The sequence below is a fragment of the Cryptotermes secundus genome, unplaced genomic scaffold (genome assembly GCF_002891405.2).
Source record: "Cryptotermes secundus unplaced genomic scaffold, Csec_1.0 scaffold401, whole genome shotgun sequence".
Lineage (NCBI taxonomy): Eukaryota > Metazoa > Arthropoda > Insecta > Blattodea > Kalotermitidae > Cryptotermes > Cryptotermes secundus.
In genome coordinates this window covers 1,980,855-2,001,725 of record NW_019731223.1, presented here as the reverse complement: position 1 = coordinate 2,001,725, position 20,871 = coordinate 1,980,855, and the positions used below count along the sequence as shown (strand labels likewise).

Sequence of the window (20,871 nt, the reverse complement as noted above, 5' to 3'; positions counted from 1 at the left end):
TAACACTTTTAATAGCTCTACCTTCCTGGCTAGCCATTTTCGATTCTTCATTATCCTTTTGTAACAGTTCAATTATTTTTTGTAATGATTTCATTTGTAGAAGAGCATCATCCAATTGTCTTTTCAATTGAACACAATTAGCACACGCCACATCATTCTTTATGTCAGTATTTAATAAAAAAGGATGAGCCTGCACTGCAGCCCCTACCTCCGCATCCGCCATATTGGCTCCTGTGCGATCCTGTACATCCTGTACGTCTTGCAGCACGCTGTCGCCTTTGTTCAATCTCTCTTCACTTAACCACATAATATACTTCTCATTCCAAAAGAATATAGTCTATAAATTCTGTTATTGTAAAATCGGTGATTATCACGAGCTAACCTGCCTGCAGATGTTAAGAATGATGATGACTGATGTAGGATGGCTACTATCCATTGCCGCCTGACTTGATTTGCTACCTCTGTGGTAGTGCTAAAATTTTACGTAAGTTGCTTTTATTATCTCATGAGCCGGTTTAGCTCAGTGGGTTTGTCGACTGCCTACGGGCTGGGCGGCCGAAGGGTCAGAATTTTCTCTTGTCCATATCGTCCAGACCGGCTCTGGGGCCATACGACCCCCTATCCAATGGCTAGCGGAGGCTCTTTCCTCGGTGGTAAAGCGGCAGAGGCGTGAAGCTTACCACTCACCTCCAGCTTGTGCCGAAGTCAAGAAAATGTGGATCTATAAAACTACTACCGCACGTGCCTTGAAGGTATAGTTTTTCTCTTCTTAATGGTAAATACAAATATTGCTGAGACAAAATGTTTTTTTGGTAGTGAGTATATTGTCACGTGTTGGGTATGTCACGCGACAAATAACTTTACATGGGTCTCAGATATAGCGAATCTTTATTGGATACTCACACGCTTTACAATTATTATCACTTGCAGTATCACAATTACTGCTTCCGCTGTATCTCAGCCAATACTAGACTGCTTTAGGAAGACTGACTCCTTACCACCGAAGTGCATTATTCTGGTTCAACAATCCACTGCTTAGGAAGTGCAGTATTTCCCGTTATTACTCAGTGACAATTCATGACTACGATTTGTCGCTGTGGGAATTCCACAGTTTCCACCAATTTTTTGCCGTGGAAGTGTCTGTTCCAATTGTAGCGGTTGTCGCAGTGATGGACGTAAGGTAACGCGTCACAATATTGTTAAAACAGAAGTATGTGCTATAGACACAACTCATTTTGCTGATCATATTTGTTCTTTGACATATCATGCTAGATACAACTGCTACAAATATATCCTCTGGTTCTGAATTACAATAAAGCCATTAAGCGAACAACAGTTCTCATAAAAAGAAAGAAAGAAGCAACTATTAATTTTACCCCAAGGTAAACTTGGGTGTCTTATAATTGAGTACAGACTATATGGTATTACATTCAGTTCAAAGGAGAACATTTTCTGCCCATTAATTCATATTTGTTTCCAATTTTGACAACAACTCTTGAGTTCTTTCAATTATCCTGAAGTTATGATGCATTATGTTATCAAGAAATTTTACTCTGCTAAAAAAATAAAATCACTTGCGACATTAGCAGCAGCCACAGTCAGCCATATATTCCATGTCTGACACAACAAAGATTTTTATGTTTAACATCTAAGATCATAATAGTGGCTAGTTTTGCCAGAAACTGCATTATGTGAAAGAACATTGAACTATACTTTCTAACAAATGATAAAGATTCACAACTCACAACATGACACAACTGAGTTTGCTACACAAGGAAAAAATGTTCTTTCTTATATAGTACCATGAGCAAATTGTGATATAAATAATTAAGAATACTTAAAAAGTTCATTATGCCCTTTTCAAAGAAGGTATTTCACTCTGTAGAGGGCTTGGCAAGGAATTATGCTGCTATGGTGTCTGGAACATCTANAAAAGAACCAAATCATATAAAGGGCATACAGGCAGAGTCCTGTCACCAATTTTACATCGATACCAGTTTTGTACTGATAATTCAGAAATGAATCCCACAAATAATGTTATACAAAAAAGAAACACATAAAATGTTTTCTAGTCATTAAACATATGTAACTTTTAACCATTACACATTCTTGAAAATTCTGCGGCCTGCTGTTTCACACCAATGTATAGGACACGTATACAAATACATAATTTACTATTCATTTACACAGCCTTGGCATGACAACGGGTCAGCTATGCGATGCTATATTCTCATCTCTCTACAGAGAGACATCAATAGCAAGACATTTCTAAAGCTAATGGTTTAAAATCTTCACCTTAAAACTTCATCATTAAATAATTTACATGGACAACAGACAATTTGCCACAAAATACAAGATTAAACAGGATGATCCTTCAAAGGCATATTTAATATAAAAAAAACCTTTCCAGACAATGAAGTAAAATATACACAAAATATAAACAGAGATTATCAAATTCATCACTTTGTCCCACTCCCAATGGAGTATGTGCTTAATATTGAGAAAGCTGAGAATTCTGTTTTACAAAATGCGCTTAAAAATTATATTACACCAACAAAAGTAACTACATGAAAAATCATTTTTAAAATATTTAAAATGATCATTATGTAACAAATTACCTGTTTAAATCATTATCATCACCAAAAAATATAATGAATGCTGTATTAATTTTCAGATACATCATATACAGTTTAATACCTTGTATTACAGAGCTCATTTTACAACAAATCAATTTACTGTGAATATTTATGTTCAATTAAAATTATTTAAGCTGATTGAAGGACATAAGAAATTCTTCTCAACTGTGTGCAGCTCTCATTCAATTGACTGGTAACATAGACCCCCTATGCAGCAAGTCTCAGTGAAATATGCTTTCAACTCTGGACATATCTTCGTGGAACACCACTCAGTGTGAGCCCTGTTTTCATAATAAGACATGGTTTCACTGGAGCAAGGCACAGTAGATGCACTGGAATAATACTACACCCAAACAATCTATGCATATCAGCAAGAAAACAAATTTTTTTGTTTGTCAATTAGCTGGTTGGGGAGAGAAACAATCTGCCACAATGACAAATGTCTGGTCTTGACTACAACAATTCATATTCTGAATTTGTAAAGCAGTCTGAAATGTCCTTACATAGCACTTGCAAATCAGGAGCAAGTTGTTCTCCACTAGCGAGCTGGATGGGATGCATACACAGCCAAAGGAACTTCTGCTGTGCCTCTATTTTTATGAAATGTTGATATAACCAAATACTAATTAAAAGAGTGACAATTTTATATCCAAACACTATTTACAATATTTGTATGCTGTTTGTGGCAGCATATCAACATTAAAATTCTCAACTTCTGAATAAACATTTATACAATTGTGTTAACAACAGGCATACACATTATAAATACATGTTACTCCTTGCTCGAGCCCACCCGATATAATTCCCTCTTCTCTTGAGCAGAACTTTTTCCTGTTTCTGAATGAGAGCTGCTTGACTCATCAACAACCTTGGGTTTTACTTCTTTTTCAGGAATAGCTGATTTGCTATTCTTACCTTCTGTTTTATTACATGAAGAATCACTACAGTCCTTTCGGTGTGTTCTTGTATCAGACTTGGTGCTTGATATGAATTTCTCCTCAGAAACTTTAATTGCTTTAAAATCACTGGTTTTTCCTTTTTGTGTATTCAAGTCACACTTATTCTCAGTCCTGCTCTTTCTCAAACTACTTTCTATGTTTTTAACTAAACCAAAGTTTATGTTGTTGCTTTCTTGGTCTTTTACAACAGATTTCTCAGTACTTGACGGTGCTTCCGTAACAAGAGGGTTCATTGCTATGGCTTCCTCCTTTGATCCTGTGGGTGAGTCTTTTTCCTCAGCGATGCGAGGAAGATGTTGAGAGGTCCTATCACATGGCACTATCACACCAACATTCACAGATCCCGTGGGTAAGGAGGTCCTATGTTCCAATTTCATAAATTCACTGTTACTTATATGCTGGTCTTCATCTAATGAACTTCCAATCATAGTTACAAAATTAGACTCTGCAGTTATTTTCTTATCCTTATGATCTGAACGCTGATGTAGATCTGTGTAATTGAGGGACTTTTCCATAGGCATGTCCCTGGCAGGCCGAGCCAATAAAGGATGTTCAGGTGGTTTTGAGGTAATCACCTGAGCATTTGAACTTACATATTCGGTCACTGTAGGTCTTGAAGGTACTGGTGGGGACTGGGATGTGATAGTGACCCTGGGTGCACTTGAGATGGTTACCTTAAGAGCAGGATTGCACAAAGGTGAAATGGAAGATGGCGCTGGCTTACTTTTGCTCTCAGCACTACGAGGATGGAGACGGTCAGGCGAGAGGGCACGCCGAAGCAGAGGAGAACCTGGCTCAGCACTTTTTGGTCTTCCAAATCCTTTTTTGTTTCCAGAGCCTGGTGTTGATAATGAAGTTCCTGGGCTATATGATTGTGTGGTATTGGAACTACCAGGATGGTGACCTGTTGGGAATGCCAGTGGACTAGGGGAACGTGTTGGAGATGATGGAAGTGGAGATGGAGAAGGAGTTCTTGCTAATGGTGACAACGGTATGTGTCCCACAGATTTCCGGCGATTTGGAGAATGAATGCTTTTGGCTGCTGTGTGAAGTTTATGTTTAAGTCCATGTAATGTTGAAGGTCTCTGATAATGTACTGTTGCACCAGATGGAACTCCTGCTGGACTGTTGGGTGCTGAGGAGCTTGGGGAGCTTGACTGGGAAGAATTGACCGGAGAGTGAGATGATTCTGGAGAGGAAAAGGTAATGCGGTTTGTTGGGGGTGATCGCAAGGTTTTACTGTGTGTTGGAGATCCAGGAAGATCCTGAGAGGACAGTGTTCGTGGTAATGGCTGGAAACTTCTTGTGGGAGTTACTAAGGGTGGTGAAGATGTGCTGGCTGCAATCTGAAATCAATTGAAAGTACACCCATCAGAAAACACTGATATGTGTGGTTGACGTTCCTAATTTTTTAAAAACAGGGTAGTTTCTAGCATAATACAGATTACATGTTTGTTGCTATAGCTTAGTGGAAATACTGTGATGATGAAAGAATTTGCTTTAGAATAATACACAACTGGAAACAAAATATATGTTGAACATGATCTGTAAAGATATTTATATGAATTATCCATGACCCTTAACCTTCACATTCACATGGCAACATTTCTTTGTCACTGTTATGCCCTTACGGCATAATGAAGGGAGATTTGAAACTTCAGAACTCCAAGGCATCCACTAGCATAATCGCACTGAAGAAAGCTGGTAAACAAACACAGCTTGTCCAGTGTGTCACAAAACTCTTTTGTAAACACTGAACCAGCAGTTGCAACAAACATAGTAAAATCCTACTGTTATTGTAAAGTATTAAGAAAAGCTGACGAGCAGAAGTCATGTCAACTATAAAATACCCTACATCAGAGATATGCAAGAGCCATTCGATAGACAATTTTAGGAGGTGGTATTGGGCACTATGCCTGTGGCCACCTCGATATTATTGGTGAAAGTTTACATGGAAGATGCTGCACTCATCCTAATGGTTAGTCAAGGCACCCCACAGAAAGACTACAGCAAAACCATGGGACAGGCAAAGCAGCTTCAGTAGTCTTACTGAGTAGTGTATCCACATTGTGTAATCAGATAGCCAGAGAGTATGAATAGGGTCCAACCTAGGATCTGTAGGGCAAATATGCTGGAATTAACAAGTTCAATATACTTCAACACATACTTGTAAATATTGTAAGATATTAATAATAATGTAAATAGACATTGTTTTTCGAGTACCAGGCATTTTTTTAATTTTTTTTTATTGCTAGTGGGGTGGGACTAAGTCCCTTGTATTGCAGCTACTTCTGGCCTATTGTACCAGCCCCAGATGATAGGTGAGGATGATTGTGGAGCAATTGGTGGAATGAAGATTGGCAGGGGAAACCGAAGTACTCGGAGGAAACCTGCCCCAGCGCCACTTTGTCCACCACAAATCTCACTTAACCAGACACAGGATCGAGCCTGGTCTCCCGTGGTGGGAAGCCAGTGACTAACCGCTTGAGCTATGGCACGGCCTAGTACCAGGCATAGTATACAGACTGCTCAGAGCTATATACATAATCCAATCCAAGAGACTCAGACACTATATATTCTATTAAGGAGAAATACTGCATCATGTAACACCAGTGTTCATTTCATAATAATGGTTCATGTGCTGGGTATCTTACAATTTTATATGCAATGCATTATTTCACTACAGATCTTACATATCATGTATCATCCCCACTGCAAATACAACTGTTATTTATTCAAATGCAGCAGTGAAATTCATTACATAGGGTATCATGCAAACACCCTACACTTATAACAAATCAAGGCAGAGGGAAGAGGAAAAAATGTGTATATAAAACAATTAAGAGTAAAAACACTGAGCAATGCAACAATAAATGTGTGAGAAGTACAATAAATTAGTTAATTGGGCATTCTGACCCTGAAATTTCAGATTACATGTTAGGTTTCTACTACAAGGTGCCTCCCCACTTAAAAAACAACAGGTACAGAAAAACATTATTCCCATGCAAACACAGTATATTTACATACAATATCTGATATACATATACCATAATTTTAGAAAAATGTTAGTATGAACTTTCCGATATACTAGAAGTACATCTTAGCATTCAAAATATAGATTTTTAATATACCTTCCACAACTGTTCAAATTTTGAGATATTTCACATAACTGTATCCTGACATACAAGCACTTTAAATATAATTTCTTAATTCCAGTAAAACCAGGGCTATCCAGCATCAAAGCACCTTGAATTATCATCCAAACAGCAATAGTGTAAAAGAAAATTTACCATTTTCATAGAGTTACTCAGAAGCAAATTTGCAATGCTTGTATGTTCCACAGTTCTCCCAGCTGCCACTAGAACCTATCAACATCTCTCATGCAGGTGCCATTACAATTGTGGCAAGATGAATGTGTGATTACATTATACGTGTACTAACAGTATAGGTATCTGAAATTTCCTTCATTAATTTGCTATGTCACCTAGGACAATTCTTATGTAAGAACTGAAGTGAAAATTTGTTTGGTTTTGTACTGGGTTTATGGCAGACTGGTTGTGGACCCCACCAAGCCTCCTAGACAACAGGCACCAGGAGCTCTTTGCCCAGGAGGTAAAGCACCAAGGCATGAAGCTGACCACTCGCCTCAATCCAGTGCCAAGGTTAAGAATGTCTGAAAATATACTTCCACTCCAATGGAATAACTTTGGCCCTTACTGGGTTTCTGCACTAATTTTTCTCATACAATTGGTACACAGCATTCTAAGGAACTTTACTATATACAGTATTAGAATGGAGACTTTCTTCTTTTGTATAACTGTATCATATAATATCCACTTACTATTTGTTACTGAGAAGTTGGGACCTGGTGAGGTAAAAATATATGACAAGTCAGGTAAGAGTGGGCTAAATAAGTGAGACACGTAAAAAAGTTGTAAAACAGAAAATATGGAAAAGCACAAACTTCCATTCACAAAATACACTTCATTAGTTAGGAGCACACAGTTTACTTAATGTTTCATAAGGTTTCCCAATAAAAGGAAAACAATACTGACATTTAAGAAGCTTGAAGATGATAATATTATTTAAAATAAAGTCCAGAAACTAAAAAATAATATAGGTACAGACAGAATGAAACTAATGACAAATATACGAATGTTACCACATGAGAGCAGTGTTAGATAAAACAGTACATCAGCTCTCAATACTTGTTGATGGTGTATAAACGAAATAGTTAATCATATAATAACTGTTACATACATCTCCACTGTAGTTGTTAGGAACTTCACTGCCTTAAGAAAGCATTCTCTTGGGCAGTCAGGTACAGCTACAAAGATGACAATCAGTTAACAATGTAATGCATTAATATTTTCAACTTGCTTAGTGTCCTCTTGCCCCTTGACCACAGCTGTCGCATTAGGTCTCTTTCTTGTACCCCATCGGTGAATGCATGGTCCACTTCTCTACTGATGTGTTGTTCAGTTAAAATGACATAGGCACGGTTGGACAAGTGGTATATGGTGGCAGCAAAATTCGTGCTGAGATTCCCTGGAATGCTGGACCCTCCTCTTCAGCTGAGGCTGGAATGCTTCTGCAAGGTGGTGGTCACCATAGTGATTCTCAAGCATTGCAGTTATCTGTTCATAAGTCACCCCAGTGGGGATGCCACACAGATTGTGTGCAGTAGGGTTCATTCAAGGCAGCTATCAAATATGTGGCTTTGTTGCTAGGTGTCCAGCCTTTATGTTCCACCATGGTCTTGAACTGGCGTTGAAACACGGCCCATGAAGTCGGTCCATCAAATTTGGAGGTCGGTGCCATGCTTACACTGGTCCCATTCTGTGGTAAGACCTGTGCTTGGTCCAGACTTCAACAGCAGAATATTTGCTAACTCGCAATCACCCTGGGCTAGTGCCACTCCCATCTTACAAGTTCACTCTTCTGCCACATTATTATTACTGCCCCCATGATGTCTAAATGGGAGCCAATGAATGCTGGGCATATGAAGATTCATGCAATGTGATCAACTGGTTCAAAAGATGAAACAGGCACACAAGGATGCACAGACAGACAGATATACACACACACATACACACAGCATAATGATAACGCAAGTCTACTTTTCCTTGAGAGGAAAATAAAGTAAAAAAGAAAGGGCTCTCTAAACAATTATAATGCATAATTTGTTAAAAATGCTATTCGAGATCTAAAAATTGGTAGTATGCATTAATAAACAGAATATAGACACACCTATACCCAAACAACAGACACACACTCACATGCATGCACAAGTTTAACACCTGTTGAAACAATAGGAAGTCTTATAATATGTTATACAAGCTTTCATACTATTACCTTTCCTCCATTTCTACTGTATTATTTTCCCAGCCTTTATGTTATTGAGTGATTCACCAAGGCCTACGTTTAATGCCATCTCCCACGAATAACATACACAAATAATCAATCTTAAACCATCTCTTTGCATCGCATACTACAATTCACATGTACATATTAAAATATTATGAATACATACAGACTAGACATGACATATTGAAATAAAAAACTGCTTGCTTGTTTGTGACCTACACAATGCAATGTGTCAACACTTGACAATTCATTGCTATGGTAGCCTGAAATTGCATAATGACAATGATAAATCTCACATTTACAAAACATAGTTATAGATACAAGGATATAAAAATGCATGCATACCATGAACTGAGGCATTAAGTCAGCTGGAACAACAGGAGCAGAAAGTGGGCATGTAATTTTCATAGGCTGCAAAGGAAAATTACATAAAAATAAATATGTAATCAAATTCACTTAAACAAAAATCAAGAGAAACTGCAAAATAAACCTTACACGTAACTATAAGCAATAAATGATTACCTGTTAGGTAACTGTCTTTTTTTTTTCACTAGTGACACAAAGTTTCAAGATTATTTTCTTTCCCCAATGAATATGGACATTCTTGAACATAAGTGAATGTCATACAAATCATGATATTCAGTTTTCAGTTTGGTTCAATTGTGGACAGCAAAAGCACAAAAGGCTATGATTGTGAAACACTATAATTATCTAATACCTATGATAAGAAAAAGTTCTCTTTACTGATAACGGGTACTTTATCAGCTTTCATTTCATGTTCTCTGCAGCTGATGTTGAATTTTATGCAGCCTGTATCAATCAGTAGCAAATCTAAATATGATATAATAAACTCATTATCCAGCATGCAAGGGGAAAGGGGTGTGCTGGTTACATGAATCTGCCAGCTGCACGAGAAAAGATCATACAGAAACCCAATACAAAAACAAAACAGTGGACTAATGGCTGTAAGAGTTCAGATTATATACTGTGATACAATCACAGATTCAACTAGCCTCTACCATAATGGCGTTTGTGCAGGGGAGGATGATTGGCAGTGCACTAGTGACAGTTGGGTGAACATACACACATTTCAAATTTGTTTTTAAATGACATTACTAAAAAGGAAAATTCTCTTTTAATTCTGCCAGTTGGATGAAAATCCTGGATGCTTGGATATCAGATAATGAGGAGTTTACTGCATATGAAAAAAAATATTCAACTTGTGATGGTGAAACATTAATGTTTCTAGTTAAATTATAATAGGTAACTGCAGAATGATTGGTAATGTCTGAAAACATATACGCTGAGAAGAGTTAACAAATGTTGACTCAGTTCACCAGTCAGATAAAAATTATACTTGATAGAAATATCTCCACAAGAGTAACTGCTCCTTTCCACAGCAGATCACTTGTTCCACACCAGATTACTTACCATCACATAGAATACATGACACATAAAATGTGTGTTCTCCCTTATATTATATAATGTAACAAGATATCATTTAATATTCAGATTTATTGTTCAACAACTGTAGAGAAACAAAAAAGAGAACATGAGTTAATATTACGGAATCAATTAGAAAATTTCTCTCCTCTTTGTTTTTGCATCCTGCTGTGTTTTATATATAGATATAGGGTTATCATCAAAACTTATCTTTAACTTTCTTTGTGACCATCAACACACTATCTTGGTGTCAAGTATTTTTATTATTAGAATTAATACTATTACGTGTTTCTACCAATGATCATTTTCTGGTGGTTACTACATCAGAAACAAACTAATGAATTGTACTGCATTTTACTGTCTTGCTGAAAAACCTGGAACCAGTTTTCTATAAGTTACATTGATACTCCCTCAGGAAATGAAGTCTCTAAATACACTACAAGGTAACTGTACAGGATACATAAATGAGATGATAAAATGAGAATTAAAAATTATGTTGTTATAGGAGTATATGTGGTAAACACAATGGTGCCTGAAGGCTGGAACTTGCAGTCATTATCTTGGTAAATAACAGGGTTTGATGGGTATTAATGTATATACCTGTATTCTTATGTTGACACTGTATGATTAATGTAGCATTTATGTGAGGCATGCCTTGGTTTTCTATATGATGTTATATATTGCATATTTAATTACATGTTATGTGATGTTTTCTTTATTCATGTTTTATGTGATGATGTGACCAGACTGGCTCAGTTAACAGGATGATGGTAAGTCAGGTGATTTGGCACTTGAAGAAAGACTGCTGTATTATAATCTGACTTTGACTGACTGGAAGACTGTGCACACCAAAAGTAGCAGTCCAAAGTGCTAAAATTATTGTGGCATGTAGACCCGCTGCTAGGCAATGACCATGAAATAAGCAGTTATACAACAGCCATTGCTAGGTAATGGCTGCAACAGATGCACGCAACAACAGAAGAACTGTTGGAAGTGGTATTTTCTGTGCAGTCCGTGCTGAGTATATACAACGAGGGCCAGCTGCCATGAGAGGGAGACTTAACCCAGCAGTGAAAATAGTGGGAGGTTGGCGTGAGATGGCCACCAGTAGAAATTAGTTGTGAGGTAGTCACCAACCAGCAAAAACGTGAACATAAAAGCCGAGGAAGCTATGGCGTTCTAAACTGTTACCAGGTGACAAGCAGTGAAGATATAACATTTTGAGAAGACTTAGTAGGTGCTGTAGTGAATTGTAGAGTGTGTGAATTAGCGATAGTGCTGTAGTTACCTGTAGTTATGACCTGTAAGTGTTCAATAAATCCAATTACCAATCCAAACCCCATCTATAGTCACTCATACATATGACACTATAAAACAAGAAGTGAACTACATAATTTTATGTGTGTCCAATGAACTAGAAATGATCCTGAACGTGTATAGTCACACACGCGCACACGCGCACACACGCACACATACACACAAAGGCTGCTTGGAAAGTAACCTCTGTTTATTTTAGGCAACTAATGTAGGATGAGCATTTATAATCAAACCATGTAGTGTATATTTAGAAATAAAACAGAGGACCTTTTTTAATGTATACTTGTGATGGCTGACAAACAGGATGCAGCCTATAAAATTGTGACTGCAAGTTCTATATATTGTCATAATCAGCTGATTGGTTATATTATTCTGTATGAGAATTTCATAATATTTGATTTTACTAACTTTACCAAATGCCTTTTCTTTTACCCTATGATGGCCTGCTGGGTTTCGATGTTGCCTTATCCATGCTCTTTGATAATGTGTCAACTAACTGCCAAGCAACAGGTTGGCAAACAAGTTCCCATGAAGACAGATTCTTGGTAAACAGTCCCCTGCTGTGCTACACAACAACAGTGGAATGTCTGTAAACATTCTCCTGGCAACAAATACAGGCAACAATAAAAGAACTGCAGTTTCTATGTGACAGCCAGTAAACACCCCCCTTAACAATGCGACAACAATATAAGGGAAACTGTGTTTTCTATGCGGTCCACGTCAAGCAAATGCATGGAACAAGAGGCCATCTACTGCCAGGCAACAAAGCTGTAAGCACACATCCTTAACAAAAGAAGACACTGTTTTAGGTGGGGTTTGTGCAGAGGAGTTATCTTGAAGATAATCAGCACTAACCAGTCAGTCAGTTCTTGGTAGGAGACAGTTTGTAGTTGAAGAAGAATTAAAAGTTGAGCTGCGAAGACTTAACGCGTGAATTAAAGGCTTTATTGTGCTGTAGTGCAGTGATATCTGGAGTGTGACAGTTATAGTTCCCGTGTTAAAATCCACTGCCAGGAACTGGATAGGGAAACCTTTACAGAGGAATAGCCATTGATTAGATCTGATACCTAGAAATGACTAGGTAAAGCTGACATAGGATATTTTATTTATGTGTTGTAACTATAGTAATTTTGAAAATGTTACAATTATTTGTAGTTACAAATAGTAACTATCCAATAAATTGATTTGCCGATCCAAATCCACATCTTTAGTCACTAATACATGCAACAATATTGAGAAATACACATCAGAACAGGATATTTCTTCATGGAATGTGTTTTGTTATTCTCCAAGTTTCCCATCATCATATCCTGTAACCCTATTTTAATAACACTAGCACAGTCAGTACTTAAAAAAATTAATATCCCCGTCATTTTCCTGCTTTGTTTTTAAATTCCCTTCTTTATGTACTTTTATCATATTAGCTTCCTGCCAACTTTCTGCAAGTCTGTAACCATACCAGATAATATTCAGCAACTGCAGGAACCTTCTGTAAAATAATTTACCAGCATATTTAAATACATCTGAAATTAGTTCATCTTCTCCTATAGTTTTTATTATTTTTTAATTTCTTCAAAACAATATATAATTCTTCTTCACTGGTAGATTCTGCTGAATTAACATTTATGATTGTTTATACCATAAATCTTGAAGTAATACACTCATGAGTCCTTTGCTATGGGATTTCTTTTAGCATGTTCTGCTATCTAATTATTCAATATTCTAATATATTTGTGTATTTTTATTTTATTGCACTTTTTTTTTTTTTAGTTTTAATGCAAAATTAGTCAACATCTTTTGTCTGTTTTTATGCAGCCCTCTCTTTCCTATGGTTTTGAATTTTTTCATTAAATTTCAGCTGCTAAATCACTTGTTGATAAACATTTCTTATATGCCTCCCCTTTTATCATTTATATTATGATTCCAATTTCCTTATCTTTTTTAACACTGTTTCTTTTTCATCTCTAAATTTTTCTTTTGTTGCTTGGTGTGAAGTATCTTTAGGTTTCCATTCTCCCTCTATGTGATATTTTCCTCCATTTCTTGAGTCAATTTATTAACCCTGTTCTCAAACAACTACTTTATGCCTGGATTTTGTAACAGTTCTACCCTAAAGCATATTTTCATTATTTCTCACTTGACATTTTTGTAATCCATCTCTTCTGGATTACATGAAAATGTGAGATAACTAAATAACAACCCAATTTCATTTTTAGTAAACTATGGTATTTAATACCACATCAGATGTTTTCCTACTTTGTAATAAATAAAATGAAACATGGTAAGAAACCTGAAAATGATCACTGAATGGGTACAAACATGTCAACTTCATTGCAGTTCATTAACATATATCACCCCTAATATTTTATTGCAATACATTAGCCAGATGTGACTGAAAAAGAATAATCTTATATTACAGTACAACCACAATCTTGTCTGGATGCCAGATGGCAGCCACACTACTACAACACATCACCAAAATTCTGGCGATGTACTTACTTGTTGCATCTCCACACTGGCCCGTTTGCTGCTGATCCGACGGAATAGTGAAGATTTGCGTCTCTTATCATTATGTTCCCGCTTCTGTCGCCGCTGCCTATGCATGCTCCGTTTTGCCAATTTGCTCTGCCATGGCTCTCGCTTACGGCCACCTGTCCTGATGGAAGTGTTTTCTAGTGGAGTGGAACGAAGCGTTACATGGTCTCCTCCAGACAACAATAGTTGCAGAACCTGAGTGTGGTATAGGCCCTGTACAGCTTCTCCATTGATGTGTGTGATCAGGTCCCCTGGTCGTACACCTGACTCAAATGCTGGACTCCCATCATCCACTGCCTGCAATATACAGTAATCCAAAAATTTGTATAAACAATTTTATGTACATTTATGATTTGATTAAGACTGGTGGGATGAAACTGAGGAAACCTAGGAAATTTTCTCCTGCATAAGTAACCAGCTACAAACTTCTATGACTAACAGGCCAATTCAACCAATTACTATGACTAGTATTTCAGAAAACAAGCGAGAAGAACATTTTCGATGTTTGGTCTGATATGAATTAGAAAATACAGTGCAATCTCAACATGAAAAGGTCTTACAAAATTTGTAAAAATGCTCATTGTAATGGGTATTCATAATATCCCAAAATGACTGAATCTTGTCTCCTAACTTCTAGTTACAAATATCACAGTATGGCACTAAGGTTTACAAATATTAATGTGTGTATGGCAACTTCTATGCTCTTCTGATGTAATTATAATGGAGATAAAAAGCAATCATAAGTAATTCAACATTTCTGACACATTTAGCTGAGAAGTTAACATTTTTTCATACTTACAAAACCTCTTGTATTTGCAACCTTCATATACAAAAATCCTATTCTTTATTTGCTGTGCATTTGAAACACAAGAACATAGACAACCTGACTTACATATGTGTACATTGTATTTTAACTGCAGCAGAGTTGCTTGATGCTTTGTGCTAACTAATGCACTTTTCCTTCTTTTCTCTGAAATTGTAATGTGTCCCTTGAATAAATGAAGGAATATAGGGTAGGCCTTAATTGGTCCCTTGCACCACAGCCATTAATGATCTAGGGTGTCCCCCCCCCTTCTGTTCAGCACCCAGCAATCCTACACTTGAAAGGATGTGCAAGATCTTACTTGAAGGGACATCTTGGTAGTCACTTGGTTCTATAAATTAGTGTTCCAGGTGATGAAATCTTCAGTAAGCTACAGCCTCATAATTACATAGGCTACATAAGGCTGATTCATCCTTTCTCAGGCACCTTCCACAATGGGATTGTTGGTCAACACCAATGTAAAAAGGTGTTCTTTCAGGTGACAGTGTCTTGTAAGCAGTCCTGTCACCCACTGGAAGTGGTTTCTATTTAGTTTCAATAGTTACCTAAAAGCCTCCCTTCAGAACACTGGAAGTTCTTGATCTTTAAGAATGCTGCGAAATGGGTGGCACTTGCCTGGTGCATCAGTCCATCAATTGGTAAGGCAGATGATCTTTCCTTGCGAAATAACTGGAAGACCACAGATTCAAAATCTTCATTCTCTGCATTGTGCACTTGTTTCTGTGTCACTGGTCTTCCATCACATAACTGATCATCTCTGTTCTTCAAAATACTGAATAATATTGAAGAAGTCAATCCATACAGTCTTATTACTTTATTCTTTGACATACTGACAACTTCACATAGATGCATTAGTTGAAGCTTTGTATTCATGTATAAGCATTCCACTTCAGTGTCATAATTAGTGTTGAACACTTTCTAAAATTTCTCATCAGATGAAATCTGAAGGAGTCAAGCCATACTAAATGTGATCATAAAACACCCCCTACATTGAAAATGTAACAGTTTTAGGAGTCTGCAAATGTTTTTTGACTGGGTACCTGTACAGCACTCACACACTAAATATTTCACCTCAAGGTTACATAAATTTTCTACCCAGACATCAGTTGGTTCTGAAATGTGAATTTTCTATTTCTAGATAATTGGGAGTCTCCATTGAGGACATCTGTAGAATATAACATGGATCTTGCTTCTTTTTGGAAAATCCTGCTGTAATGTCAGGCCTGGCAGTAGTCATAGACACTTCTATATGTAATAATACAAATGCCATCGTGAATGCAACAATCTATTTTGGTTGTAGTTCTTTGTCTTTTCTTCCTCTACACTACATGTTTCGGCTGTAACTGGCCATCATCAGGTGTATTTTTCACTACATAGCTGTCACACTGCACACAATCCAAAATCTAAAACACCAGCCTCTCAGTTTTGTTTAAATTCTTGCCAACAGAGGCTTGTCAATTTGATTTAGAATTCCAGTTTAAAATTTAAAGTTTTAAATCACAGGGATACCTGCTCTGTGTCTACATGTGCTGCAGCGGCTATTTCTTGTTTCCAGCACCATTCATGTATTATTCTGTGCAGTCATGTCTATAGTCAGAGACCCTCTCATCCTTCAGGCTGTTTTTGCCACTCTACAAGTTCAAGCATAAAGTGAGCAGGCAAGGATGGTGGTCTCCTCTTCCCACTGGCTCCTCAATGTTTCATGAGCACTGGTCTTCTTCTTGCCAGCTCCTATGTATTTCCAGGCACTGGTTGTTCTTTCTTGCCAGTTCCCATTTGTTTCTCCTACATAAGTCACCTTCTTCACTGGATTCCTGGGGGCAGTCCTTACAAAAGTGGCAAGCTCTCCCAGCATAGAAGCCTTCAGTCCCATCTATTTGGTTGGGATGGGTCAGCTCCTCCAGAACTGTCCTGGTGCTTGTTTGCTGGAGCCTGATGAATGTTCCAGCTGCTATCTTAACAGCCTCCAGTGGCAAGGACTCGATGAAGGCCTTGTTCACTGTCAACAACCCTTATCTCAGTTAGTGGACTCCGGCCTTTTGTTGAGAAGAGCCAAGTTTAAAAACATGGACAGTAATTACTTAAGATAAAAGACAAAAGCGAAAATTTAATGATCCTACGAATATTTTTAATGGTTATATCTTTTATTTGCTCATGCAGTACTGTATGAATTCTGATATTTCTCTCACCTTGTAGTTAATTTAATGTATGCATATGTTCAGTAATTATATCCACCACATAAGAGAAAATTACTCACCATAACCAGATGGTGCATTGTATAGAAGTCTGTATCCCCATAATAAACTCGAATAGTATGAACTGTAAATCCAAATCCACGTGGTCCCCGTCGGATGATAATAGGAGGCTTCAGGCTAGTGACAAGAGGAGACAACTCCCGACAGGGTGAAGTATCCCGGGAACTCGCAGTACTGGATCCACCAGGTGACTGAACTGGCTGGGGGGGACAGTCATCTAAAATTACAGTACAACACAATATACATGATTAATAAAGTTAAAAAATTCAGTAGCTTTTAAATGTTACAACCATAAATTTTTATTGCCTAATATTTACATATGCTCTGCACGCCTTCCTAGAGTTTATGTTAATTTCCCATCCACTAAACACACGTGAGTGAGACATGTGCAACTTTGAATCTTCAGTAATGTTGCAGATTTGGGTTTCAGATTGTGTCATTATTCATGCTTGAGATGTAGAAAATTCCAATTCATTACACAAAATACGATCTTGTGTCTATTACTAAAACATACACAGAGAAAAGTTAAATTGTTAATCACCTGACAGAAGACAATATGTCATGCAGACCTGCTGCTAGGCAATAACAGTGAAATAAGTGACAATACAACAGCCGTTGCTAGGTACTGGCTCCACCAACAGACACGAATACAACAATTCCATGACAACAAGAGGATACAACAATCATGACGAGTTGTTTTTTCTAAGCATTATGTGCTGAGATGTTATAATAGGACAAGTGAGGAGTCAGTGAATTAATTAAGAGCTGGTTGGTGAGTGAGTGAGTTAGAGGACCACTGGGATTCACTCATTGTGAGCTGTTGCCATGAGAAGCTGGTAGCTGAGGCCAGGGATAGTTCAGGAACCAGAGGGAGGGAAATGTCTGCTGTTGGTAGCCACTACCAAGCAACAACTAGTGGAGTATAACAGACTGTGGACATTATTGTGTGTGTGTGTAACAGTGAACTGTAACGTGCAGTCACGGACTGTATTAAAGAGTCAAATAAATCCAGTCATTAATCCAAACCCCATCTATATTCACTCATACATGACAATATGGTAAATAGTAATTTGGAACACTCTGTATAATGAATGAATGAATGAATGTATGGGGGGTAGGCCTTCTCGGCCCTTGCACCACGACCTACAGTGGTCTACTGTGCTTAACACGCTGTATAAAGCAAACAGAAAAAGAGATCATGTAAAATTCAGCAAAACCTTTACTGAGCAAAATTCTGGTCACAAATACTTCTTGACTTTGTTTCAGGAACAATATTTTATTCATTTGTATAGCTTACTTATACAAATTATAGAAAAAAATTTAATACTGTGGGCATTATATTATCATGAAGTTCAATACAGTGATTATTCCTTAATGCAATTTCAATAAAGTTAAATAAAAGGAAAAACTAACGAGTATATGTGACTTCCAGTTGTGATATAATTTTCCCATTCAACATTTTCTCCAAATATACACACTTTATTTTATATCTAACAATATTCATCCAACTTGGTGCATAATGTAACTTGCATTCTTCAAGTTAATGAAAATAAAGGACTGAAAGAAAATTAAGAGTGGCTGATAAAGCACTGCATGACTAGCAGAATGGTCTCCCTTGCATTCCCAGGTCAGTACTAAAATTACATAACACTGTGCATACAATTCTTCAATTTCCTTTTCAGAGCTAAATTGTGATAAAAAGTACAAGTGCTTTCTATGGACATAAACTTACTTCCTGGAATGGTACATTCATGGCAAAATTCGGACTTCTGTTTTTAAAATGTAATACTAACTTGATCGGAATTTTGCCATAGTCTCTTGGGAATTCATCACTGTCCCTTTACTTGTTTCACTGTTCCTGATCATTATGGAAATGCCATTCCCTGTCATACTCCAGGGCAGATCATACTGATTATGCTACAGTATATACATTAAATGTAAAATCATAATTTCAGATTCCACAATTCCTTCACCAGTGCTGGTTAATGCAGTTGGCACACTGTCAAAATAATATCTAACAACATTAGACAGTGCGACCAGCTTGCAGAACTCAGGATGGTACTCATCATAAATGCAATGAAACAGAAATTTGTGACACTAAGAACACTGGCATACTGTATTTGAATTTTGCAACTTTTACTTCATCTAGGAATGCAACTTGGTTAAATTCCTGAAAACTTAATGTGATGTTATTAATCTGGCAGCATATCATGCTTATTTTATCACATTTCTGTAAATCAGTCCACTACCATATTACAAAACTGGAGCTCAATCACAAGGTTTCAATCAACTAGGTCCCCTTGTCTCTGTATAAAAAAGGGGTTAAAATAGGGTGACACTTGGATGAAGTCAAAATTTCATGCACATTCAACATAGGAGCAGAATTTCTCGTGTAAATTAGTTTATGCACTAATTTCCAGCATGTGAAGCATTATGGGATGATTTTAATAGTGTCACACCTGAAGGGATCATCAAGGAGAGGCCTGATGCAGATGCACTTTTGATAACAGCTCTGGATCGATGTTTGCATGGCAAGGAAATCCTCTGTGTACTTGCAGCCTCTGTACCTTGACTATTCCTGTCTTCTACTGCAGCAATTTCCTGAAGGTGCTCCAAATCCATGCTACACATAGACACAACAATGAATTTAAATATAACAATTATCTTCGATCAACATTATAGTTTGCTAAAATTTCTTTCTTGATATTATGCATCCATTAAGGATATACACCCATATAACCATGGCAATACAAAGGCATTATGTACCACAGTACACTGCATTATAATAATACTCCTCTTAATTTAAGCCATCTGAGACTTCCCTCCCCCGATGGTGTCTCTACTTTGACGTAGTGGACGGGCTTGCATGGTCAAATGACCCTGAGAGCTATGTCAGCAGTAGCATAGCTACTGGTAGGGCCACCCATGCCGGACAGGTGGAAGGAGATGACCCAGACTAAAAGAGATACCCTGGTCCTCCAGGTTGGGGATTGGGCAAGAGGCTGACAACCTCTCACCATAAAAAAATATAAATGTCTTGAAACCTGGAATCAAGCCTCGGAAACCTCAACAGAATGGAAGATGACAACTGGCAAAGAATATGGACTACTCTCTAGGTAAATGGAATGTAAAAACCCTCAATAAAACGGGTGCCATGAAATCGGTACTAGAACAGATAGACAAGTACAATATGAAAATCACAGCCATACAGGAAATTAGATGGCTGGGAAAAGGAATCATGGACATAAAGAAACATACTGTGTTACAGTGGTAAAGCAGAAGGCAATAAGGAACGTGGTGTAGCCTTTGTAATAGAACGAGAATTTAAAAGCTCAATAATAGACTTTAAACCAATAAGTGAAAGAATTTGCACTTTGAGAATTAGAACGAAATTTTCCAATATGATGTTGATGAACGTGCACGCACTTACAGAAGAAAAAGAAGAGGTCAGACTATTTCTATCAACAAATGGAAGAGACATATGATTCAACACGAAGTAATGATACGAGTATAAAGGTTATTTTAGGGGATCTTAA

General features: G+C 37.3%; 1 protein-coding gene across 8 annotated transcripts in view; it reads right to left on the bottom strand.

Moving 5' to 3' along the window:
- Positions 1–2,647: 2,647 nt before the first annotated feature.
- The window catches only part of LOC111866508 (microtubule-associated serine/threonine-protein kinase 3), a 106,056-nt gene continuing 87,832 nt past the window's right edge, over positions 2,648–20,871 (bottom strand). For 7 of the 8 annotated variants that reach the window (XM_023855511.2, XM_023855512.2, XM_023855514.2 and 4 more), the window contains 5 exons: positions 19,795–19,958; positions 17,338–17,552; positions 14,222–14,554; positions 9,308–9,373; positions 2,648–4,941 (listed from right to left, as the gene is read on the bottom strand). In XM_023855511.2, the coding sequence (XP_023711279.1) occupies positions 3,409–4,941; positions 9,308–9,373; positions 14,222–14,554; positions 17,338–17,552; positions 19,795–19,958 (2,311 nt within the window). In that variant the 3' untranslated portion in view covers positions 2,648–3,408. The remainder of the gene's footprint in view (positions 4,942–9,307; positions 9,374–14,221; positions 14,555–17,337; positions 17,553–19,794; positions 19,959–20,871) is intronic. The other variant, XM_023855513.2, reaches the window with a different exon arrangement.